Below are 26,063 nucleotides of genomic sequence, written 5' to 3' on the forward strand. Positions count from 1 at the left end.
CAATCTAGCTAGTCGTTTTAAAATGAGAGCGGAACTACATAACATAAGTACGAAATGTAAGCGCGTAATTTTAGCAAGTTGTGTTTGCCTATAATTGGGTGAATACTCTGGTATGATTTTTGTGTTCATTACTTAAGTCCATTTGTATCTGTATTACACCTGTTGGCAAACCTTAATAATAAATAAATAAATAAACTACGTTTGTATGGAGTACCGAGCTTGCCGGGAACCCTTAAGTACAGTAGCGGCAAAAAATCTATCATATTGCAATTTTTCGCAGGCGAAAATTCATGAAATTCATGTAAACAATTATTGTACCATCTTCACGACCATATACCGTTATATTATAATATCCCGGGCGTTTCATATAACAGGAGCATTCAATTAAGCTGTAGGCTGTACTCCTCACGCAAACTGACCCACGTTTGTTCGGCAACTTTTAAAAATAACTTGTGTTTTGATTTTCATTACACTTTAAAGTTTATTCTAAGACGCAATGTATTGCAAAATTTGTTATGTTTAAAGGGTGACAAGCAACGTCAAACACACAGATGGCAGCGTACATTGAAAATAATATTTAATTAGTATGAAAAAGGTATAATCTATAAATTTCATAATTTAAAAAAGTTTCTGAACAAATGTAGGTCAGTTTGATGCATATATGTGATATTTCCTATAAAAAGGGACCTTATTGTCGATGGCGCTTGCGCCATTATAAACGATGCTCCGATATAAATATAATGCCGCGCGACGCTGTGCAGCGTAAGCGCCATCGACAATAAGGTCCCTTTTCATAGAAAATATAGTTCACACACCCCAATTAATGTATGTTATAAAACTTATAAATATTGTATTACTTATTTAAAAACACCCCAAGTGCGAGTCGGACTCACGCACCGAGGGTTCCGTACTTTTTAGTATTTGTTGTTATAGCGGCAACAGAAATACATCATCTGTGAAAATTTCAACTGTCTAGCTATCACGGTTCATGAGATACAGCCTGGTTACAGACGGACAGACGGACAGCGGAGTCTTAGTAATTAGGGTTCCGTTTTCACCCTTAGGGTACGGAACCCTAAAATCAATCAAAATCGAATCTTACCAACAATAAAACCTAGATGGATCAATTTTTCTGCCTCAATAGCCTCTGGGTTAAAAATTAAAATCGCATTACTACCGGGCTACCGTGAAAACTCGGGCAAACTAATTATTTTCAAAATGAACCCCAGCTTAATCGAATTGTCGTTTTCAGACGCCCCTATATTGTAAATTTCATCGAAATCGCTGGACCTAAATGCTACAAAATGTACGATGTCTGATTATTACCTACTAACAATCGACATGAAACCACAGTACTAGAGAACGCTTTTCAGCATTAATCCACTGGTTTCATCAACTGCCGCGGCCATAACTCATGTCAGTTTGGTTTGCGCTGGCAACTTCTGAAACGAGCGCACACACTGCAGCTAATAGTTTCGCCGTCGCATTGAATTTTTATGGTAGTGTTTTGAAATTTATTAGCCCAGTTTTGGAACGACCATAAAGAAACAAAACATTTGCATTGCCGCTATTGCGATAGTGTTTCGTTCCCTAGTAGACATCCTGTCGTTTATGGTAAAATAACTATCAAGTATCAAGTTCTAGTTTACAGATATCAAAATGTGTTTATCTACACACATATCATAAACCCTCTATGATACCTTCATAATCCGTAAATAATGGCCAACATTAAGATAAACTGTTTTGTTACAGCAAATTTTTTATCTGTGAAAATGTTATTATTGCTAAATAATAACATCGATTTCGATAATATTATTTTATTCCAATTTCGAACGTCTCTGAAAAACAAAGAAAAATGATTTGCCCTCTATTCTAATATCAGTCGAGATGACGTTTTATTCGAAATGAAATGTCAATTGCATACAAATTTGACAAATCTTGCTTATTAGTTGGTATCGAACGATATGGCAATCGACCCCCACTCTAGTTTGTCTCTGAATTAAAAAAAACTACGGATGCGTGACATGCGTGAAAAAATTATTCTTTGCCGCCATTTGACGTGCAGTTTAATTTTTAATTAGTTTGTAAGTAAAAAATAATTTGTTTTGTTGTTTTTAAAGTAACTCTAGCAAAAGTTTCGAGTAAAATGTGCGATAATAGTACATTTCGATGCTAGTGCGGAAAGTATGTCATTTCCGCACGTGTATCGAACGACGTTTTTTAATACAGTTGCGAAAAAATAATAAAAATAACAAGTAAGGAATAAAAACTTTGGAAACTTAAAACGCCTCTTAGTAGGTAGTAAAAGTAAGAAAAAACGCCTCTCCTTTGACAGGCATTTCGGCAGTTATTCCGTTCCATTCAGACAACTTATTAAGAACGGTTTTTCAATATTCAATATTAAAAAATAAACGTGTTATAATGATGATGAGGTAAGTAATTAAATTATAAAATATGTGTATTCTTACATTAACAGTAGGTTTTTATGTTGATTACGACGTGTAAAGTTAATCTGAAAAAGCTTTGGCTTTCCCACGAACTGTGATTTGGTTGAGTGCTAATATATATATATTTTATTTATATATTATATTTATATATTATTTATTATTATATTTATTTAATATTTATTTAGTACTATATATTTATGTATGCTAGTACATATTTATTTTTCCCCTCACTAGCTCGGAAAGTTGTCGTTTATCCTTCAATACAAGCGGGGAAAAACGCGTTTTATCCACTAGTGGGGAAAGTAATTTGACCTTGGATGGAGCGTGTTTAAGTAGCTTGACAGATAACAAAACATAAAACGCTCATGATAATGGTTCGTTCGATATTAATTATCATTAAATAAATGGTTTGAGAATCAAATAAAAAATACCAAATTTAGCTTTATTTAATGATTTTAAGTCATAAACCTTAAAATTCCATAAGAAACGTTTGTTTTTTTATAATGATGTTAAATATAATTCTGAACGCACAAGTTGAGTCGATGCAATTTCAAAACGCATCGTTGACATTTCATACATCAGAAACGTCAACATTGTCAACAATTTTTTTACTTACAACCTTTTCTTACCGACTCGCGTAAAAATACACAACTTCCAGAGTTTTCTGTTATAATATCGTAAAGAAATGAGTGATTCCAGTGATGAAGATGATCTAACGCCTGTGGATGTTGCACTTTCCTCGCTATAGTGAGGTGAAAAGTTTTGTGTTACACACGGGCGCAAATGTATTTTACTTCTCGTGTGTTGAAACACTCGCTACGCTCAGGATTCTATTTTAGAACCACTCGCTTCGCTCGTGGTTCACCTATAGAATCCTTTCGCTTGCTCGTGTTTCAATTCTACACTCGCGGGTAAAATACAACTTTGCACCCTTGTATAACAAATAACTATTATTGCATAATGCTATTGATGTATTTTAGTTATTCGTAGACGTTAATATTGTAGTTTTCCTTTTTAAATATTATTGTACGTTCTGTAAGTTTGTCTATCTATCTAATTCGAATTTTCCACTCATTTACTCTAAGGTTAGCTGGAAGAAATCCCTTATAGGGATAAGCTCGCCTTTGTACCTAAATTTATATGAATTTCATGTTAACAATTTTTGTTTTGTACAATAAAGTGATTTACTACTACTACTACTAAAGGAAATTAATATTAACACTCATCAATAAGTAGTCATGAATTGGAACAAGTATAAATTTAAAAAAATTGGAAAAGTAAAAAGCACTAGTTCGCGAAAACCAACTTTCCGCACGCTAAACAGCTACGTAAAGTAGCACTTTTTGAGCAACTGTAATAAAAAGATATATCCGCGAATTCCGCCAGAAAGCAACTATGCCCCAATGTCGGCTGTAATATGAGGTTAGTGAATATATCATAGAAAGTTTATAATATGTGTGTAGATAAAGCAGTGTATGTAACTGTACATAATTAGGCATTAAAACACTAGTGTGATTCTTTTATGAAACTCATTACGTTCGTTTCATAAACCCACACTAGAGTTTTAATGCCTTGCATTATGTAGCAGTCACATAAACTACTATTGTTAAATTATAATTTTAAAATTGAGCATTTTTGGGGAGCATTTTTTATTTATAAGTACTTTAAGATTTATTATTTTTAGGTATAGTTTAGTTTTAATGTAAGTTTATTTTGTTGTTATTTTAATAAATATTTGATTTTAAAACGAGTTATTATTGTGTAGTCCCCTGCCGGATTGTACTGGAGTGTATGTTTAAATTGTTTAAACATATAGTCGGTAAATTAGAAGCCAAACATAAAAGGTATTTACGTAATATAATTGAAAAGCAATTCCTATCAATTTACGTAATAATACCTATTAGTGAGGTATCCAATAACACGATAATTGCAGCAACTATGTGCATGTGGAGCGTGTACGGTAATTGTGCCTCGCGCGATCGATGTCTACCGCTGCGTCTTACGTAAGCGAACAACTCGCGAACGCGAAGCGAAGCGGCGCGGAGGACCCACGGCGTTCGCGTTCGTATTCGCAACGAGATCGCCTACGTAGTACTTCTATAGGTATCAAAGGATTGATTCACCCCGCACCACGCTTCGCTTCGCGTTCGCGTGTTGTTCGCCTACGTAGTACGCTGCGTACCGCAAACCGTCATGCAGCGAGCCTGTAAGCTGAAAATCGGACATATTAAGGGGTAGGTAATTAAATGGTTAGAAAAAAATCACACACATTACCTCAGGAACGATAGCAATACCTACATCGAGCAGTGAAAGTAGGTAACTGGGTAAAGTGCACAAAATAACGTAACACATCATTTTAAACAAACGCGGGACTTAATCGCGTAAAAACGTTTATTAAACGTTACGTTTATGACCTGACGTTTCGAACGTGATATAACACGTAAATATACACGTAGCACGTGCGTGACATAAATAAACGTAAGTTTAAAATTATGAGTTATGAGTAAAAAAACGTGTTAGTGTAAATCAATATATTGTAACACTTATTTTTAGCTTTTGTTATTATTAAGTTTTAATGATTTCTTAATTGTTATCCTTTAATAGATAGGTAGATAGATAGATAATTTATTGATAAAAATAAAAAATAAAATACATGTCAATTTTGTTATTCCTATTCTATACTTATCATAATACGAATATTTAACACGATAATACTTAAGTACCTACTTAAATTCAAAAAAAGCTTCAACAATCGCAGTTTTACCATCATTTTCTTAACGCCTTTGCAATCAAACGGCCTTAATTAATCCTTTAAATAATGAAATGGAACATGGAAGTTTCGCATGGCTTCATCAAAAACTATTAGCAAAAATATCAAAATTGCCTCTGATGATGTGGAGATGCCTATCCTATATTTTGCAGGGCAATTTTCAACTTTGTAGATATTGCTATCCATATCGATGCGAAGTGACATGAAAACTTGTGTTTGTAATTACGAAATAGGCTGTCAACTGGTAGTGTGGGTCAAAGTTTGAAAATCAACTTGTTACCGATATCCCGGTGCCTCTTATTTTTGTGACAAAGTCTGTGATAACTTGAACATGAACAAGAACATGTAAGCCTCAGTGGACACATTTTGCCGCTGCTGTGTGAAAACGGTAAATGTTCAAGAAAAATTATGTTTACATATGCTTTCCTTTTAGAAAACAGATAAGATTTGTAACTGTGCTGAGAGCTAAGTAAGAGTCACAGTGCAGCGGAGTCAATTAGCAAGCGGCTTAATTAGAAACAGGAGAAGGATGATCTCTGTGCGCAAAACTTTACAGGGTTTATTTCAAATATAATCTGTAACGTTTTGTATACCAAGGTACTCTTACGTACAAATTGAAGACATTTGCAAATCGAATCGAATTTTATTTTGCGTAGCCTGAATACGATGGCGATACAATTGTTAGGTATTACCTAATTGTTGTTTACATCTACGATATAAGGTTTTTTCCTCCAATAACTTATTACTGTATAGTTAATCACAACTTGAGCATGACCGAAGATTAGAAGCAATGCAAATATTCAATTTTAAGATATTTCTCACACCAGCTTGTAAAGGCTCGCTTTATCCTTCAAAAACTGACGAGACAGTTGTATGTTGAAGTGTTTTCTCATGTTGGCTGGTAGAATTTACTTTTTAATGATGTTTTTGAATGCCAAATATTTATTAGCGTTAACTTGGATTTGATTTGTAAAGTTTTACTGTTAGTATTTTCTTTCGTCTTGGTGTGGTGAAAAATTTTGTGATTCACTCGGCAGCAAAGTTTGTTGAACTCTCGTGCCTTGAAGCCCTCACAACGCTCAAAATTCTACTTTTCGACCCACGTGGTTCAAGCACGAAGGGAAACAGCAACTTTGCCCCCTTGTAAAACAAATAACTATTATATATTATGCTGTTGGCAGCGTCAGCGAATATACCGTAGTGACAGCAAAACGTACAAAATCGTTCACACGGCGTCTATGCGGGAATGCCGTGTAGCCGTGTGAACGTTTTTAAAAGTTGTCATACAAATAACTACTACGACTATTAACTGCAGATCCAATGAACTGTAATTTATTATTATGCGGGGACATAAACATAGACATTAGCGTATCTAATCATATGTCAAACTACTACCAAGATACTTTAGCAGATAGAGGCCTCCAATGTTGCATCTCGCAGTACACAAGGATTGAATCCACTCTAAGAGGTACTTCCAAGTCGTGCATAGACCACATTTACTTTAGAGACATCTCAAATAATAATAGGCGGTCCCAACCCCACCATGTCAGTGCTGCGGTAGTGCGTGATGCAATAGCGGACCACTTCATTACTGGCTTCTCCCTGACTAGTCAAATAGTAAAAACAAACACAGTATGTAGTAAATTAGACAATAAAATGGTACAGCAAGAGTTAATCAAAATAAATTGGGAGCCAGCTCTGAAAATGAAGGACCCAAATTGTATATACAACTGCATAAGTAACAATTTTGAAAATATATATGACAAGTGCAATATCCAAAAAACCACCAATAGCAAACCCAGGGAAAACTGTCTCTGGATAAATGACAAACTCTTAGAAATGTCACGTGTAAAAAATAAGTTACTACAAATTCATCTAAAAGACCCCAGTAATAAACAAAATGAGTTGTTGTATAAAAAATATAGGAATAAAACAAATAAGCTCATGAATAAAGCTAAAAATAACTATACTAAAAGGGAAATCTGTGTTAATTTTAGAAACCCTAAAAAGCTATGCCAAATTATAAATAGTCTGACAGGAAGAATTCTGAAAGCCGTTGATGATGTACTGCTGAAGTCATTCAAAATGAAAGCCGCTGCCCTGTGTAACAAGTTCTCTAAAGACTTTGAAAATAATGTTAAAAATATACTAAACTTGTGTGATATTCCATTGCTCGACCAAAATACCTATCAAAACACCCCAAACCTGACACTGAAAATTAGAAAACTAAGTGAAAAAGGTATGTATAAAATTGTTAATAACTTAAATGAAAAAAAGAGTGCAGGCTATGACAGAATTAGGGCTAGAGATGTAAAGTACATAAGCAAGGAAATATCACCTGTCCTTACCCATCTTGCTAACCAATGTATTAGTAATTCAGTATATCCGGACAAATTAAAGATAGGATTAATTAGGCCAATACATAAAAAAGGGAGCTATACTGACACAGACAATTATAGGCCTATTACTATATTGCCAGTAATTGACAAAATTCTAGAAAAACACCTAGGTAAAACATTAAATGATTTCCTGTCGGGCAATGGAATATTACATGAAAAACAATTCGGTTTCCAAAAGGGGAAAAACACTACCCAATTACTAGCACAATTTACTGATGAGATTAACATGCACCTTAATGAGAAAAAACATGTCCTAGCGGTAATGATTGACTTCAGCAAAGCATTTGATACCTTAAATCTTAATAAATTATATAATAAGTTACAACAAAGCGGTATACAGGGGCCGGCTCTGAACTTGATAAAGAACTATCACACAAATAGATACAATACGGTCAGCATTGCAGGAGAGCAAAGTGAGCTGCTGCAGTCTTACCAAGGCACAGCACAAGGCTCTGTGCTCGGGCCAACCGAATACTTAGTTTATGTCAACGATATGTGCAACATATTCAGAGAGGCCTCCGTATACCAATTTGCAGATGATACTTGTCTAATAACAGCTGATACTGATATCTCAGAGGCACAACGCAGGTTGCAGCGCGAATTTGATATGTTATGCAAATGGTCCCACGATGCAGGATTAACTATCAATTACCAAAAAACTAAAATATTGCATATAAGGTCACCTTACATCAAAACCAACATAATACCCAAGATTACAGCACACAAACACCCTTGTTTGCATGGGTCAGGTTCGAGCTGCGACTGTGAGCCCCTGGACTTAGTAGAACAGCATAAATACCTTGGACTTATAATAGATAATAAATTTAATTGGAGTCCGCACATTGACCATGTATGTAAGAGACTAAGAGCTGTACTCAGTAACCTGACAATACTTAAAAACAAAATGCCATATAATACACTCCGTCTAATATACATGGCCATGGCTGACTCGGTGATAAACTATGGAATATCTAGCTATGGCAGAACCCACAAAAGTCACCTACAGCGAATATATAGTTTACAGTTAAGAATCTTAAAATCCATTGTACCACTAAAAATCAAATATAAACATAAACATAATTATGATAACTTATTCCAACATTGTAGAATAATGAATGTGTATGATAAAGTGAAACTAGCGATAGTATTAGAATATAGACATAAATTGGAAAGTCTGAATAGGTATGACAGGCCAACTAACCTTAGAGTACTGTTAAATAAAAAATATTTCAATATACCAAGTAGCAACAACTATTATGGGCAAAGAGTCTGGTCGAGTTATTTGCCACACATCTTAAATAGTCTTCCTAGAGATATAATAGATAATTTAGAAGAGGGTAAGCCCCATAAAATTAAAATCATGATAAAAAAGCACTGCCTGAATATTTAAGTTAACCTCATAATTGTTAAATATAGCATATTATACCATAGACCATACTTAGCATACAATCTATTAGAATGTAGATTAGGCTAAGTCTGTAAATAGTCTTTGTAATCTTTCTTGAAATAAACAGTTTAAATTTTAAATTTTTTTTTTTTTTTTTTTAAATCTTGCTGTCACTACGATATTCGATAAAATCCCGTATACGGTAAGTATACGGGAAAAAATAACGCCGTGCCTTACAGGTCGCCAGGGGCGCGTTACCGCGATCTCAGGTAGAGTTATGGGGTCCTATCGACATGTTTACGGACTTCACCCTCGTACTGACCCATACAAAGTGAGGCTTAATAAGACAAAGTGCAGGTATTGAATAGGCAGTGAATAGGCCCGGTACGAACATTTCTTTTTTTTAGGCCCTTTTCTTGAATTCCTTGTCTTTCCGTACAGTATTGCCGTATATTACCTGTACAGTATTCCATTATGTTGATTGGTATCATGTCTACAAGCAATATTAAATATGAATCGGTACACATACTATAAGACACGTAACAGATACATAACGGAAAAATCGAGGTAAGGTTATATAATTTTAGCCTAAGGCCCTTTATTTCTATGATTTTATCACAGACTGCGAGTGACAAACTTTGCGCAGTCAAGTAAAACTCTGAGAACAAGGAAAAGCAACGAGGAAACAAATATTTATATCTAAGAAGAATACTTCCTAGAACAATCCTTTTAGGTGATGAGGATAACATAAAAGGGAGCATACAATATGTAATTTTGGAAATGGAATACGTAGGTAATGTAATATTTGCCCCTTCATACCTCAGACGCAACTTTGTTTACTTAAGGTGTTATTTCCTTCAAGAATATAGAATTGAATATAGGTATGCATAGTATATTTGTTATAGCAAACGATTTTACGTACCTATACCTAGTATCAACCCAGGACTTTAGCTTAGGCTTGAAAAAACACCCTGCTAGCTAAGTTAGCTGAAATAGATATAACTAAATAGGCTAAAAATGAGATAGGCACAATATTTTTTATTATTATTCTATTTTTAATCTTATTTAAGAGTTCTCCATCAGAACCCAAGAACTCCTCTATAAAGCCGTCTCTCTTGAAACCAATATAATAATAAGTAATAAAACCTAATTGACTAAGCATGTTAAACCGCTCTATAAATAAATTCAATAAATAATAATTCTGTTATTCAATAAATATTATCTTATATTGACCGGGATATAGACCGTGATTACCTTTTGTATTATTTGTGAGCTCCCGATATTTCGACGCAGTTACATGCATCATGTTCACGGGTGACTGATGATGCATGTAACTGCGTCGAAATATCGGGAGCTCACAAATAATACAAAAGGTAATCACGGTCTATATCCCGGTCAATATAAGTCTAGTGAAACTAACCGTGAATCATTCAAAACTCTAAATATTATCTTATCTTATCTTATCGTATGTATTCATGGTCGAGGTTTATAAGATCCTCGAAATATTAATTAGCCCGTGTTAAACCGTCTATATCAGCGAAGAATCGCAGTAGACCCGTTCGTATAATTAAATAAGCGAGCGAAGCGAAGTGGCAGAGCACGCTCTCGAGACAGGCACGTCGCACTATTACCGATTCGACATGGCGAGGTTGCTGGTACCGCGTACATCTGTACTAGTTTTCATTGCTAGAAATTGCAATACAAAAAAAAATACAAAATACGTGAAGCGATCGAGATTGGGCGGCGCCCTAATTTCAACCGAGACATGTCGGCTGGGCTGTGGCGCCAACATGGAACCCTGTAATCCAGGGACGAAACTCCGGTGCGTGTTGTGACAGTGCAGCGGACATAGTGAGTTCGTGTTGTTCATCGCTACAAGTGCTGGGTGATCCAAACCCACCACCGCGCCCGCCTACAACAACAGCGCAAGACCTCCCTCAAGGTTATGTCGGCGCGCCGCAGTACGTGACGCCCACCTGTCGTGACCGCTACTCACTCAGGCACTGTTAATTAATGCTTGAAAATGGAGACCTAGGCTCTCCAAAACATGTCGCGCAAGTAGCCTATCTGTGTCCCCCTCTCTCTCCCCTTAATTTCCACGACTCCCGATAGAACGTAGCCGACGCGCACGAATAAGGGTAGACCGAGCGCGGTCTACACAACTTTGACACCCACCCGATAGCTCGATAAAATATTTCTTGTTTAAGGAGACTCGATTCAATGCAAAAACATTTTATTTTATGTTGTAGTAGAAACAATTGTTCCATAATTCAGAAACGCGCATGTGACACCCTTCATATAGCAACATCATACCCTACGAAAACCGCTTAGAGTTGCTTGTTAGTCTTTATAGGCTACGGTGGCCAAAATCGAGAAAAAATCTGTCTTAAAATTGAATTTAGCAAGGAGCAGGTACCAGGGCCTCATGAGTTACGAGGTGTCGTTGACCAACCCGCCGGGGGCGCCGAGCCCGGCGGCCTGGGCGCGTACGAATATGAAGGTATCGCGGGCTGCAGCAGCTCGCGTATCTTAGCTGTATACTTGTGATTTGTTTACCTATATGATTCTACTAGTTTAAAATATTTTTTTTGTCTCGTAGAAAAAGTATTGTATACAATAGTAATATAATCAAGCTTTTCAATCTCGTACCTTACTTAAGCAACTCAGCAAGCTTCGTTGCTTAAACACGGTACTCGACTGACAAGCTCTCTATTATATCACGATTGTATAAAATATACAATAAATAAGTAATTAACAAAATTTAAACGATCAACGTGCGACGCAGATAGTTAAAATTCCGACAAGTTTGCAATACGGAGTTAATATTATAAATCTAAAACGCAACACAGCTGCATCGCCAACTGCGCCGCCACCGCCAGAGCGCTACAATAACGTAATAGGAATATTTCGATTTAGCAAATTGAAGAATTTTATTTTATTTTATTAAGGTTTGCCAACATATTTAAACTTATTGAAAACGTGACAATAAAAACAAGTTGCGCGAGTATTCACCTAATAACAGGCAAACACAACATGCAACACGGGGAGCTACGGACGCCATATTTGCACTTCGCCAACTGTGCGAAAAATACAGACTTGCGCAAAAGAACTTGCACATGGTGTTCGTGGACCTGGAAAAGGCATACGATAGAGTCCCCCGTAAGGTTCTGTGGTGGTCTATGAGAGAGAAAGGAATGCCAGAGAAGTATGTGCGGCTTGTTCAGGCGATGTATGATAGAGCCAGTACTCACGTCAGGTCCGAAGCTGGAGTAACCGACAAGTTCAATGTGGCGGTAGGTTTACACCAGGGATCGGCTTTAAGTCCGTATTTGTTCCTCCTGGTTATGGATGCTCTGACATCGAACATACAGGAGGAGGCACCCTGGTGTATGCTGTTTGCCGATGACATTGTTCTTGTCGGAGATAATGCACTTGAGGTCCAGAGCAGGCTGGTAAAATGGCAAGAAAAGCTGGAAAGTGTGGGACTGAAAATAAGCAGAACCAAAACGGAGCACATGTTCTGCGATTTCGGTGGTCTAACCAGTTTTTCCCATATTGCCTTAGATGGTGTATCCCTACCAGTCTGCTCCGACTTCCGGTACCTTGGGTCATTGATCCAGAGCGACGGACGCATCGACCGTGACGTGAAAAATAGAATAAATGCGGGATGGATGAAATGGCGACAGGTCTCTGGAACAACTTGCGATCCACGAATGCCTCTTAAACTTAAGGGGAAAATTTACAGGACGATCGTGAGACCTGTTGTAATGTATGGATCAGAATGCTGGGCGACGAAAGTGACGGATGAAAGAAGAGTGCACGCAGCGGAAATGAGAATGTTGAGATGGATGTGTGGAGTGACGAGGAAGGATCGGATTAAGAATGAGTATATTAGGGGAAGTTTGAAAGTAGCACCAGTAACGGAGAAGATAAGAAGTAGTAGGTTAGCGTGGTATGGGCATGTGATGAGGAGGGATGAATGCCATATAGGCAAAAGAATGTTAGGGATGAATGTTGATGGACGGAGAGCGTATGGTAGACCCAAAAAGCGATGGATGGATTGTGTAAAAGAGGATATGAGAAAGAAAGGAGTGAGTGCTGAGGTGACGAAAGATAGAGGAGAATGGAAGAGAAAAACATGTTGTGCCGACCCCACATAACGTGGGATAAGGGTAGGAAGAAGAAGAACAGGCAAACACAACATGCATATGAAAGTAATTGCTTACATAAGTCTTAAACTAAGTAGTTTACAAACCAATTCTTGCTTCCATTATAAGCAGTAAATTTAATCACTAAAGTTACATTACATTACATATATTAATTGGCTAGAAAATCGCAAATCTACGTTAATTAACAAACTGCAAAGATATTTTGAAAGAAATGTTTAACGAATTTAAAATTATGAAAATATTGATAGGTACATTATTGGAAAACTAACAATTGGACTTGAGTTTGTGCAAATAAGTTTTATATTGGTTATGTGACATTTTCAATAAGTTTACCCTATTGAATTAAAATAATAAATTGTGCTCTTTACATATTCTTGGTATAATACTATGAGATCCAACGACGTGGACCGACGAGACGACACGAAAAACAATGACGACCTCCAGTTTCCGATATCGTGCTTAACGCAACTTTAAATTGTTCAATTTAAAGTTTCAAACTGCTATTTCACTTCGGTAATGGATCGAAGCGAATACAGTTCTGTAATCATTCCTGGTTCCATTTCTAATACAACAGCGCTCTTTCTGAGATTGTTGGTTTTTATTGTTCACAGACAAGATTCAAAACAGTCGTCGATTACTAGTCCAAAAGTCTCTCGGAAGTACTTTACGAATTGGAAGCAGGCGTGCGACAAGACCAAAGACAAAACCAAGGAGTTGCTGAAGCGGTGGAGGACGCTGCCCGAAGCTGAGGTGCCGGAGGACCAGATGCAGGCTGCGGCCAACCATGACCAAGAGGAGGGGGAACACCGCGGCTGGAGCGTGCATGTATGGAGTACGTATATATGTTTTCTAAACCTATCGAAATGTCATGTATAAGGGTCATGAGACCGAGACAATATCAAATGTCGTACATATATTTCGAACAGGGTACCTAGCCAAGGTGACAATCGCTTGCGCCACGACAAAGAAACGCTTTGTGTCTCTAACACTCTTCCATATTAGTGCGACTGTGACCGTTGCGTTTCGTTGGCTACGGAGCTTAAACGATTGGCATGTTTGCTACGCACCGCACTCAGGAGTCATATCTGCAATATTATCTAGCATAACTAAATAATTATGTCAGCTATTTTTCGATCTTCGTTGTGTATGTATTTTTACTACGGAAGTTAATTACTAACTCAACACACATGCCTACGTCGGCAAGGATGTACCTACACGTATATATTTACTACCAACCAATGGGATTAAAGTATTTCGAAAGATTTAACATTAAAAGGAAATCGCATTTCAAACGTTTGTTATTTTGCTTGAATAATTAACATACAAATAACTCCTAAAACCATCAAAATCACTCTAAGTAACAACACCAGATGCTTCAAGTAATAAATCTCCCAATCCCAGCCAAAACTAATAATCGAAGACGAATGTTTCCATTTACTGTATACTTAGGTACGAGGCGAATTCGTCAGTCTCTTGTGTAGCAAATTGCACACAAAATGGGTCATCCACTGTGTTGCTTTTTTTTTATGACACCTCATAATAACAAAATGGGGCAGCCTAGATTGGAAGCTAGCAAAAGGTCACATCGAATGAACTAAAATATCTTGGAGCATTGCTATTAATTCCCAGTAGAGTGGTGATGTATTTATATTGCCGCTATAACAACAAATACTAAAAAGTACAGAACCCTCGGTGGACGAGTCCGACTCACACTTGTCCGGTTTAGTTATTAGTATTGTTGTCCGCAAAGGGAACGTTGAGCATAAAATAATTTTAGAAGATACTGTTAAAATGATATGAGACTCATTTACATTTTTCTACAAAAGCTGTATAGCGTCACATAAAGGCCTGTCCGCGCGGAAACAATTTCTCGCCAATTTTATTAAATTTTCCGATCAAATCAGGTGGTGCGGACGCAAACGCCAATTTGGCCACTTCACCAATTTTAAATTTATAAATGTGATGTGATATGTGAGCGCTCTAAATTAAAAACGCCCCCAAACGCGAATACTAGTTATAAGTTGGTATTCTTGCGTCCGCACCCCATTTTATCGGTAATATCGGTCATAATCGGCGGTCGAATTCGGCGAGCCAAATTAGCGTTGCGTTCGCACGGCCTGATTTGATCGGACAATTTAACCTGATTGGCAAAAAATTGTCCCCGTCTGGACAGGCCTTAAAGGTCCCTCGCGCAACAGGATAACTTAGGACACATTTATACTTCCTTAACATTATGGGATCATTGTTGTCATAATTACAACAAAAGCAAAAGTTGGAGAAAATATAATACGACGCCGCGGGAAACCACCATTTTTGATTTGCAATGTTCTTTGTATTACTATTCACATCTTTCGTTGCCCCATATTTCAAATCAACGGCGTAACTTGTTGGGAGACCTCGCTTACTCATTCAAAACTTTGTCGGGAAAAATATAATAATTCCGTGAAAATTTCGTGTGGAAATTACTTTCGTGAATTACGAAGTAATTGTACCCACGTACGCACGTAAGAGGTGCTTGTAAAGACATCACACGGTCGGGGAAGCCTGCTTTTATATTGTTAAATAGCTAATGCACGAACTTCGGGACTAGTCGAACTTCGATGTCGATTTAACGTGATGGTTGAACACATACTTATTTTTAATGGCAGTCGAATGGTCTCACGAATTAATATGAATATTCTAATATTTTTTGGGCTATTAACAGTCCCCGTCAAGCTCGGCCGAATTTCACCTTCCCATACAAACAAACGGAGTTTCCTTCTCATTTTAAAACTACGTGTTGGATTGTAATGAAACTTTGTACATACAATATATGCAATATCTAGGTCTGTAATTAGTTTATATAGCTCTAGTATATAAAACAAACAAAATAGAGCAAAAACAAGTTTTTTATGAAAAACTTAAATTCGCTTTATATTTTTTTACTATTGTATCTGAAGCTACTGTCCGCGCGCGAATTCCGTGCACGGAACAGTAAACTCTACAATTGAAATTAGAGTACAATCTAGATTTGGGCTAGTGTTGCTACAAGCAAATTTACACTCGATAAACTTGCATTCTTATCGTTGCCAACACTGGTTCCGGGCGAGTGCGGGGTGTGATGCGACTAGAGTTGTGCCGTTCCCGGTAACATTCCCCATTTTGTATGGGGAAATTTCTCGCTCGGTAACATTCCCCATACTAAATGGGTAATGTTACCGGGAACGGCACAACTCTTCATGCGACGTACGGGCACGGCGCACACCCTCCCACTTCCTCGACCTCCGAATGCACGGAATGTGCGCCCGGACAGTACATAAACTAAATACAGACCTAGATATACATACCTTATCCTATTGTAACTACAAAGTTTCTGTGCAATCTAGCTAGTCGTTTTAAAATGAGACCGTAACCACGTTTGTATACGGAGAACCGAGCTTGCCGGGGACTCTTAAAACCTTATTTATTTATGGGATCAACTAACCCCTTTAGTTTCTAATAGAAGAATATCAACATTATATCATATCAGTCAAAAACATCTACTGCTGCTGGTTATCGTAGACCTCTCCCGAGGAGATCCACACATGTCGGTCGTGCGTTGTTATCTAACGATTCCGTGCTGCCTTGACCAGATCAACACCATCATGGACTGCGCACACTTTATTAACCTAGCTAAACATAGTATGGATTAACAATTAAAATCACCTAGCCTGACCCACCTCACAGACGTGCAAAACTAAACATAAAATAAACTAAAGTAATTAGTAAATACTTTGTAATTATAGGTACAATACAATGTATAAATACAAATTCGTTCGGTATTAAAGTTTTTAACTTGATCTGTACCTATTTTGAGCTGAATCTATGAATGTACTAGTATTTAAGTATAAATTGTATATTTACCATTGTATAAAACCAATTAGCATAAGTTTTAAATGAATAAATATTATCTTATCTTATCTTATCTTATAATATACGGTATCGTTCCTCATACAATTAAATCAGCTTGGTTTAAGTTGATAAAATTAATATTGAAATCTAAATCACCGAAGCGTGCTCTCGCATCGCAGATTTAATATTTAATTCCAAGTTTATTAGCATATGTGCTGTGCAATTCAATTGTCGAATACTCATGCATAAATGACTAATATTCTAAAGCAAAACGGACGAACTTTATAATTTATACTCTGTATTCGCTGCCATTTTCAACACAGCTTCTATTTGCGAAGTGTATCATTGGATTGAGATCGGTTTTAGAGTTACTGCTTTTTATTAGGGTTCCGTACCCAAAGGGTAAAAACGGGACCCTATTACTAAGACTTCTCTGTCCGTCTGTCGGACAAACAAAATCGGAATAATTAGTAATTATTTTACTGCAATTTTGTGTCACTCGTGTAAATAAAATGGTTTGTCTAATAATGATTTAGAGAATAATTATCTAATTATTTACTTGGTAAACATTTACCGTGCATCAGAGAACACGTGCGAGACTACTCATAATTTTATAACTAATATATAAAAATAATTGAACCACGGCGTCCATGGTGTTTTTATTGCTTATAATACAAACACTATACATATAAAGGTATATTATGTACCTACTTACAATGCAATATAATATTGTTTAAAATACATACATATATACAGTTTACAATACATGTACAGAAACACAAACAAAGACAGTTGAATAGAGGTAATAACAGGCGGTCTTATCGCTTAATGACGGCTTAGGTAGGTAGGTAGGTACGTTAGCTACTTTATTAAAAATTCAACTTTGCTAAGCAATTATTAAAAGTACTGTAGTCAAGTTTTGGACGCGTTCACTTCATGTTCCCAGTATTTGGTTCAAAATTTCCGCGTTACACATAAGAGTCCACTTAAATATGTGCATACTTCTGCCTCCACATAGTCAAATAGTCATGTACTAGTCCACATCGAACAAAGTGCTTTATTACTAAATGGCAAAGTTCACTTAACCACATATGCCATCCTTATATTAGTAGAATGTTGCCAACAATGTGACTGTCGGTGTATAATTTATTCATACCTCTCATTGTTTGAAATTAGTCCGAAAAGGGTCTCTCTCGATCGATGTTACAGATGTGGAATGTGCCGTCGTACTGAGTTTGCCGCCATTTGTACGTGTTTTAATTGTGCAATAAAATTTAAATAAATAAATAAGTTATTTAGTGCAACTTGAGTGAGGACAGAAATAAATTTTATTACAGATCGAAAAGCTTTAAAAGCTTTTCAGATTTCGATCTGTGTTTTGTACTGAAGGTGCCCACTGATTATAAGTCCGCCGGACGATATCAGCCTGTCAGTTAGAACAAAAATTTGACAGTTCCGAACAACTGACAGGCCGATATCGTCCGGCGGACTGGTAATCAGTGGGCCCCTTAAGGCTCTACAGGCATGGCAAGCGCGTCATGGATCGATTTCCAACTATTTCTGTCGCTGCTTAATCGGTCTCCACCAAATATTTGCTGTCACGCCAGCGACGCATACATTACTTGATGGAAAATAGGAACTTGACACGATCGATTACCTACTACAATCTGTCCTCTTAATACGAGTACCTAGGTAATTAAAATAAAAGGTCATATTTTGATGCACTAGTGCAACATTTATTAAATCACATTTAAAAACGGGTCTATCGCGAATTTATTTTGTTACCTTTATTTACCGACGTTTCGACACAGGTTTCACTGGTCGTGGTCGCGGCACTCGCGGCTAATTGATGTGCCAGCAAAATGTCAAAACAGAGATTTGTGTGACTACCCGACGAAAAGTGTATTTAAAGTTTGGGGTAGACATTACATTTTCAAACCGTAGTGGGTACACATAAATGTTAATTATTGTCAATAGTCCGACATCAATTAGCCGCGAGTGCCGCGACCACGACCAGTGAAACCTGTGTCGAAACGTCGGTAAATAAAGGTACAGTCCGTTAACTTGAGAATTACTTTCGGATTTTAGAAAGATATATCGGGTATCGGCGGTAACACGCGAAGGTGATACTGCTGTTCTGCCTTCTTATTAACTCACAAAAAGTTTTAAACTTACCGCAAAAAGTTAAGGATACCTATTGTCTCAATGTAAAATAAGCCCTAATTTAATGACATTATGCTTAATATTCGATTAATGACTGTAGTGCGATTTGACTTTTTGTCATAATCTAAATAAAATAGAATCAGAATTTGAAATTCGTCCGGAGGTTTTTTGAAAACAGAATGTCACACCGTCATTTACTACTTCTGGCGGAAATTATATAGAGTAGTTAATACCAGTCACATATTTCAATTCATATGGTAAAATTATGCAATTTTTCAAATTCGGGAGATCTTTGAATCTATTATGGAAATCATATACCATCCTCCAGATTACATTACATCGTAATCAAAACTATCCAGATTTAACATAGTCCTTTTTCTCGGCCTCTTTTCTTTGGCGTTTTAATGGGCATGGATGAAGGCTTTTGGTCGGTTTCGCTTAATATTTTTCTTAATGTATTTTTTGAAATTCCTGTTACTTCTATCACCCGGTCTTGAATTTTATTAGAATATTTACAATTATCACTTTTCTTAAAAGTTTCCGCTTCTTTTCAAAAATATTTATATATTTTATATATGATTTATAACATTTATATATGATTTCTCGTGATTGACCATTTACAGAAATATCTTTTTTGAGGTGAGTCCCCATTAAATTAATTGCCGAAAAATATGAAATTAAATATTTACCTACTAGTCATGGTGGTATTAACTACTCTATATAACTTAAGGCTGAAAAGACGACTGCACTCTTTGGGTGTTGGATTGCAACTAAATCCTAAATCAGTAAGACACTGTCATTTTCTATTACGCGATTACGCCCGATTTTACCCGAAAAACGAATATCATTCTGAAAGTTAACGGACTGTAACAATAGTAGATTCTTAACCAAGGGTTGAACGGCACCCATTTCTGTCGAGGTAGTTCGGCGCTCGAACGCAGTGAGAGCGCCAATAGTCCGAGACGGAAATGGTGCCTTTCACCCGAGTTAAACACTACTTTTCATATCGAATGCGAGGAAACCAAACAAGGCAATTTTGCAAAATCAGTAATTAAAGTACCTAATAGACCTACGGCCATGATTTTTCCTTAGGACTTAGGACTTACTTGTAATCGGACACTACATGTGTGAAAATAAATAATTCCTAGCGAAAAACATTTACATTGCAATATTTACGAAAATACACATATTTTAACAAACTGCAGTAATTTTAAAATGATTTGTTAATTATAGTATGCATATGCAAATGAGCGGGATTTTCTCTTACTTTTTAATTTCGTTCTAAAACACCCAATAGTCAATGGCATCCTAATACTCATTTGGCCAACATAATAAAAGTATTTTACAGAATTTAAATATCAAATATAGTTTGTCAAAGGACTGTCTCATTTCAAACATACACAGAGAGAATCATACTATCTTTGTCTTACACTAGTACTAACACCCAAAAAAAAAGGATGAGTATAGTTTTTTTGTTCTTATTTACTGCCAATTTGGTTTGACCAACTATAACAATTCAATTTAAAAAAAAGCAATTTTTACCTTATATTTTGTTTAATTTTCATGAATATAGTGCTAAATAACTTTAAAACCCCATTTAATATTGTACAAACGTTTAACTGTGGCTGTATAAGATTCTGCCTTTGCTCATTTACGCAAGTGTAAGGTTTAAAAAATATATTTTTGGTGTATTCCTCCTGGTTCCCGCCTTGTGAATGAAATCGAGTAAATACAATTCAACAAAAGAAATCAAGAATAATTTATTTTAACAATTTACTTAAATCATTTTTGATACTAACATCACATCTTAGTTTAGGTACTAACATAGTAATTTAAGTATATTTGTAACTAACAAAATATGGATTGTATTATCGTCCGAATCATTTAATTTTTATTTATATTTATTTTTTATTTTTAAAAATTATTCAATGCGGGATAAGTATAATTATAACAATTACCAATTGTTCCAGGCAGGGAAATAAAGACACTATTTTTCCATTTTGTTTCTACCCAGTTGCTCGTGGGACGGGGACGCAGAGGAGTACACCACTTTTCTGCACTAGAGCAGAAACGTATCACTTTCTGCGCAGTTTTTAGAACAACAACGACACACTTTCAGAGCATGAGATATGAAAAATAAGTTCGCGATATACCCGTTTTTAAATGTGATTTAATTGTGTTCAGAACGTGAAAGTTTAAACCCTACAATATCTTTATTTTGTAAATATAGTTATACTTACTGCATGCCTTTTTAGTAACTTTTAGTAATTTTAAAGATGTTAGCATTTAGTATTACAATAACTATTTCTTTAAGTACTAGGTGAACTCAAATAAACCATAGACATAACACTGAATAAGACATAAGTGTAACATAAATTTAAATACTTATGTACTCTCTATGGTTCCCAAGATACAGGCTCGGCTTAGTTTGGGGACCACTGTACCAAGTTTTTATTTTTTTGATGTAATGTTTTTGCCTCATTAAACCTTTTCATTTCTTTTTCGTTTTTTCAAATCTTCAACATTGTTTCTTACAAAAACATGGTATCAATGACACTGATTTAAACTTTCATGACTCTTACACATTATAATTCAGTAAAACAGGACTTAAACAATCGCGTTTCGAGTACAACATCCCTTGGTCTCGAGGAAAGACTGACTAAGGTTGACATCAACATCTTTCACCTGCGCAAGTTATCCAAGCTACCCGCTTGGTCTTGTTTATCATCTTGATCTTGAACCTTTTGCACGCTAGGAATGGCACTCGGCCGACACAACACTCACGATTCCATGTGGATGAGCTCCTAAAACTATTTTATAACCAGGTAATTTTCAAGTTGATTTATAGTATTTATACGCGATTAAGTCCCGTGTTAGATAGTGCATTATTAATAATGGCATCAATGGTCAATTTAATTTAGATGATAAATGAGACGTGTGAATATAAAAGAACATAAATACTGTACCTATACCTATTATACTAAACTAATAATATTACCTAAACAAACGAAACTTAGAATTTAAATTAAGAGAAAATGGTAAATTTTTGACATTCTAATTATTATTCTAGTCTATATTATTTTGAATCTGACATATTAATTATTTAAATTTATTGGATTTTGATTTTATTGTTAAAAGTTTTGTTTTTATTTTTAATGTATTTACTAACACATAGGTATAACGATGGTACTAACAATATTGTATGGAATTTTAAATGTTCTGAAATAAAGATATATATATATATATATATATATATATATATATATATATATATATATATATATATATTTTTTTTTTTTTATTTTTTTTATTTTTTTAGGGACAAAGATTTAAGCATAGGTATGCGAAATTTTCACTAACTTGCACAAGACTCTAGACTCAAGTTATTTTACTTTATTTTTCAGGTTCCATCATTGAGCTTACCACTAGTGTAGGTAGTGTTTGTTTACAAGAACTAGTAAAACACATAGGCTTTCGAACTTTTTCGTAAGCGTAAACTGCTGCATAGTCCCATCACAACTATACAATTTTATGGCTACAATACCTGTATTTAAACTCATAAATCAATTTTCGCTGCTTCTAAGTAACCTTAGAATAAACCGGGATGTAACTATAAATTAAGCAGATGATGCGCTCTTATATGTACCAGTCACTATTAGCTTTAGTACCTTTTCTCTGCAGCAGACTGTATAATTGGTATGCGAGCGATAATGTGTGGTGACAGCGGGTCTTCTCACATGGTCTATTTTCTATATATACATACATTAAAGAGCAGTAAGAGATCTGTAAATCCTATATTCTGTAGGTATGCTAGCATAACATTCCTTTATTTTCTTGTTCCCGGTGTAAAATTGCCGTCCCGCGCATTGAATGCTGAACGAGCCTCCCGCGAATCACAAAAGATGCTCGGCTGCGCTGTGCATTACAATAATGCATGTACATGCACAATAACTGCTAATTGAATCCTTTCTTCCAATAACCTTTTGCATTTTTATTTTAAATTAATAGCATTACCTATACTCAATGACTTCTTTTAGGTATCCGTACTACAGATACCGTAGTCAACTGTCTGTTTGTCTCTTAGCCGTCTTTCCGTCCGCGGCTTAGAAAACTGCAATTTGGCATGGGTATAAATATACAAATCAATCACGCCAATAAAGTGGTAAAATAAAAACCGGCCAAGTGCGAGTCGGACTCGCGCACCGAGGGTTCCGTACTTTTTAGTATTTGTTGTTATAGCGGCAACAGAAATACATCATCTGTGAAAATTTCAACTGTCTAGCTATCACGGTTCATGAGATACAGCCTGGTGACAGACGGACAGACGGACAGACAGACGGACAGCGGAGTCTTAGTAATAGGGTCCCGTTTTTACCCTTTGGGTACGGAACCCTAAAAATGACAAAAATATGTTTTGGGGTAGTTCCCGTACGTATTTTTTTTTTCGCTTTAACTATGATGTGGAGAAAATATGAAACAACAGACGACCGACCTTTTCGTATTCTCATCCTCTTTATTGGGAGCATCAGCCGACTAGATTAAAAAGTAAAATTTTGACAGTATAAAACGTCTAATATACAGTAACAATCTATGTGGTTTCAGTTTCATAGCGGTTTTTTGTTGATGCCCCTATAATAACTAATCGTTTTTAGAGCGCCGTATATAGCAAAGGCTAAAAAAAGATAATATGGAAAAAGTAGATACCAAACCGAAGCAAAATAAACGAAACGATATCAAAGCAAAGACTGTTTCGGAGCTGAAGTCTCAGGCAATCAGTCGGAGCACCCGACTGAGCAATGTAAAGGAAATGGGCTTCTACCAGTTCAAGAACATGCTGGATCGAAATGTTACCTCTCAGCCCGCGCCGGCGCCCAAAATAGCCAAACAGAATAAAAAACGAGTGAAAAGCAAGAGGCCCCAAAAGTAATCTCCATCCATCTCACCGAAGCTCGAAGGTTTAGGCCTCAAGATCCCTTTTTCCCTTCAGTCAATATTAACAAGATACGTTTTATACTTAGCACGTAGCGTATTTGAATAAATCTTATCAATAAGCTCTCGTGTTTTGATGTCGTCGAAATGGTAATTAAGTTAATAGTTTTTTATCACAACCAGCTTTTAAAGGTTCTCTTTATTCGAACTTAAACTATCGTGAGACATATTTCTAAATATTTAGATCAGTTCAGAAATATTTCGCCAAAAGCGACTAAAAATAATAGTGAGTGAAACCGTACTGATCTAACTGTTCTCTTTATTCTTTAAAAAACTGATTAGTAAGTTGCATTTTATCCACAAAAGTGGCAAAGTTTGATACAAATTTAGTTTTTTCCCTTCATGTTGGCTGCTAAAATTGACTTTTAAGTGATGGTTTTAAATGATAAACATTTAATAACGTACAGTAATCGGATTTGATTTGTAATGTTTCACATTTAGCATTTTCCTCGCGTTGATGTGGTAAAAAATTTGTGTTTCACTCGCAAGCATAGTTTGTTTAACCCTCGTGCTTGAAACTCTCGTAACGCTCAGAATTCCTCTTTTCTAACCAATCGCTATGTTAGTGGTTCAATTTTGGAATCTTTCGCTTGCTCGGGTATCAATATTAGCACGAGGGGTTAAACCACAACTTTGCCCCCTTGTAAAATAAATATTTCCATTAGAAACTTAGTGCCTAGGTACCTAACCATGTAGGTAGGTACATATATCTGCTCCAGCTCACAATTCAGACTGCAGCTTTTGCAAGCAAGGCCCCATCAAATGTGACAACAAAGTCGAAACGTCGATAAAACGTGAGCCATGTTTTATTCTCATTTCTACGTGAATAAGAGAATATTCTGAATTGAAGTGCCATTCGATTCGTTGGGCGCTCCTATGAAATATTAATACAATACGCTCAAAGCTTTTCCAAAGGGTAACGGTAAGTTTGTAAGTTATGGTTACACCATTAGGTGTCTTGAAACGTGATGGTCTAATGTACATGTAGGTACAATCTGAAAGTTTAATTATCTAACGTTTGATTTTATCTTTTACTAAATTAAATATGCGTTTCGAAATTAAACTCACTCGAATGCAGATAAGTATAAGGAACTTGATTGATATATATGAGGTACGTACGAATATACATGAAAATACTTTTTATTGCACGCCTCACTAAACACACATACAGAAAAATGCATATTTATGTGAAATTTGTGTTATTTACTGGGGCGTGTAATCTATCTAAATATGTCCTTTAGCGCCACTTGCACCATCCCACTAACCCCGGGTTAACCGGTTAAAACCTAATAGTTAAACCGTTAACCCAGTGTCCAACTGTACTGGTAACCATGGCAACTCCAGGTTTGACGCGTTAACCCCGGGTTAGTGAATGGTGCACGTGGCCCTAAGTCAACTTGTATATATATATGGATATAATGGCTGTACTTTTATCATTTATCGTGTCATGGTTCACTCTGGCACTTATTATATTTTTAGAAAATGACGACCACGTCACGATGGCAGTATATAAGATATCAGCGCAACCGCTCAACCATCTTAGGCCCACAAGAGGGGTTCCTCGCAATTATTAAACTGGTATACTGTAAGACTGTAGTAACCGTTCTTGTGAAATTAAATTAAATGAGAAATACAAAAAATCTGGTTTCTAATAGATAGGTGAGGTGATTTAAACCTTAAAATATATTAAGTATTGTCTAGAGAGTAATAATAAATTTTGGGCTTCATCTGTCTCTGTTTTAGGTTCTAAATCAATACCTTGATTTTTGATTTTTTATTGTAATCCAGAAACCTTGTTTTGATACATTATGCACACACCTTTCCGACGGGCAAAGGTTCCATTGGGAACTTTATTGAAACCCTGTCTCG

General features: G+C 36.1%; 2 protein-coding genes across 3 annotated transcripts in view; both read left to right on the forward strand.

Annotated features, from left to right (window-relative positions):
* LOC134755881 (uncharacterized) overlaps positions 1-26,063 on the forward strand; it is an 81,565-nt gene that overhangs the window by 43,269 nt on the left and 12,233 nt on the right. For both annotated transcript variants that reach the window (XM_063692530.1, XM_063692522.1), the window contains one exon: positions 13,784-14,004. In XM_063692530.1, the coding sequence (XP_063548600.1) occupies positions 13,784-14,004 (221 nt within the window). The remainder of the gene's footprint in view (positions 1-13,783; positions 14,005-26,063) is intronic.
* Positions 1,845-26,063, forward strand: part of LOC134755897 (annexin B9) — a 75,478-nt gene continuing 51,259 nt past the window's right edge. The window contains exon 1 of the mRNA XM_063692595.1: positions 1,845-1,850. The gene's annotated coding sequence lies outside the window, so the exon portion shown is untranslated. The remainder of the gene's footprint in view (positions 1,851-26,063) is intronic.

This window comes from Cydia strobilella, chromosome 1 (assembly GCF_947568885.1).
Source record: "Cydia strobilella chromosome 1, ilCydStro3.1, whole genome shotgun sequence".
NCBI lineage: Eukaryota > Metazoa > Arthropoda > Insecta > Lepidoptera > Tortricidae > Cydia > Cydia strobilella.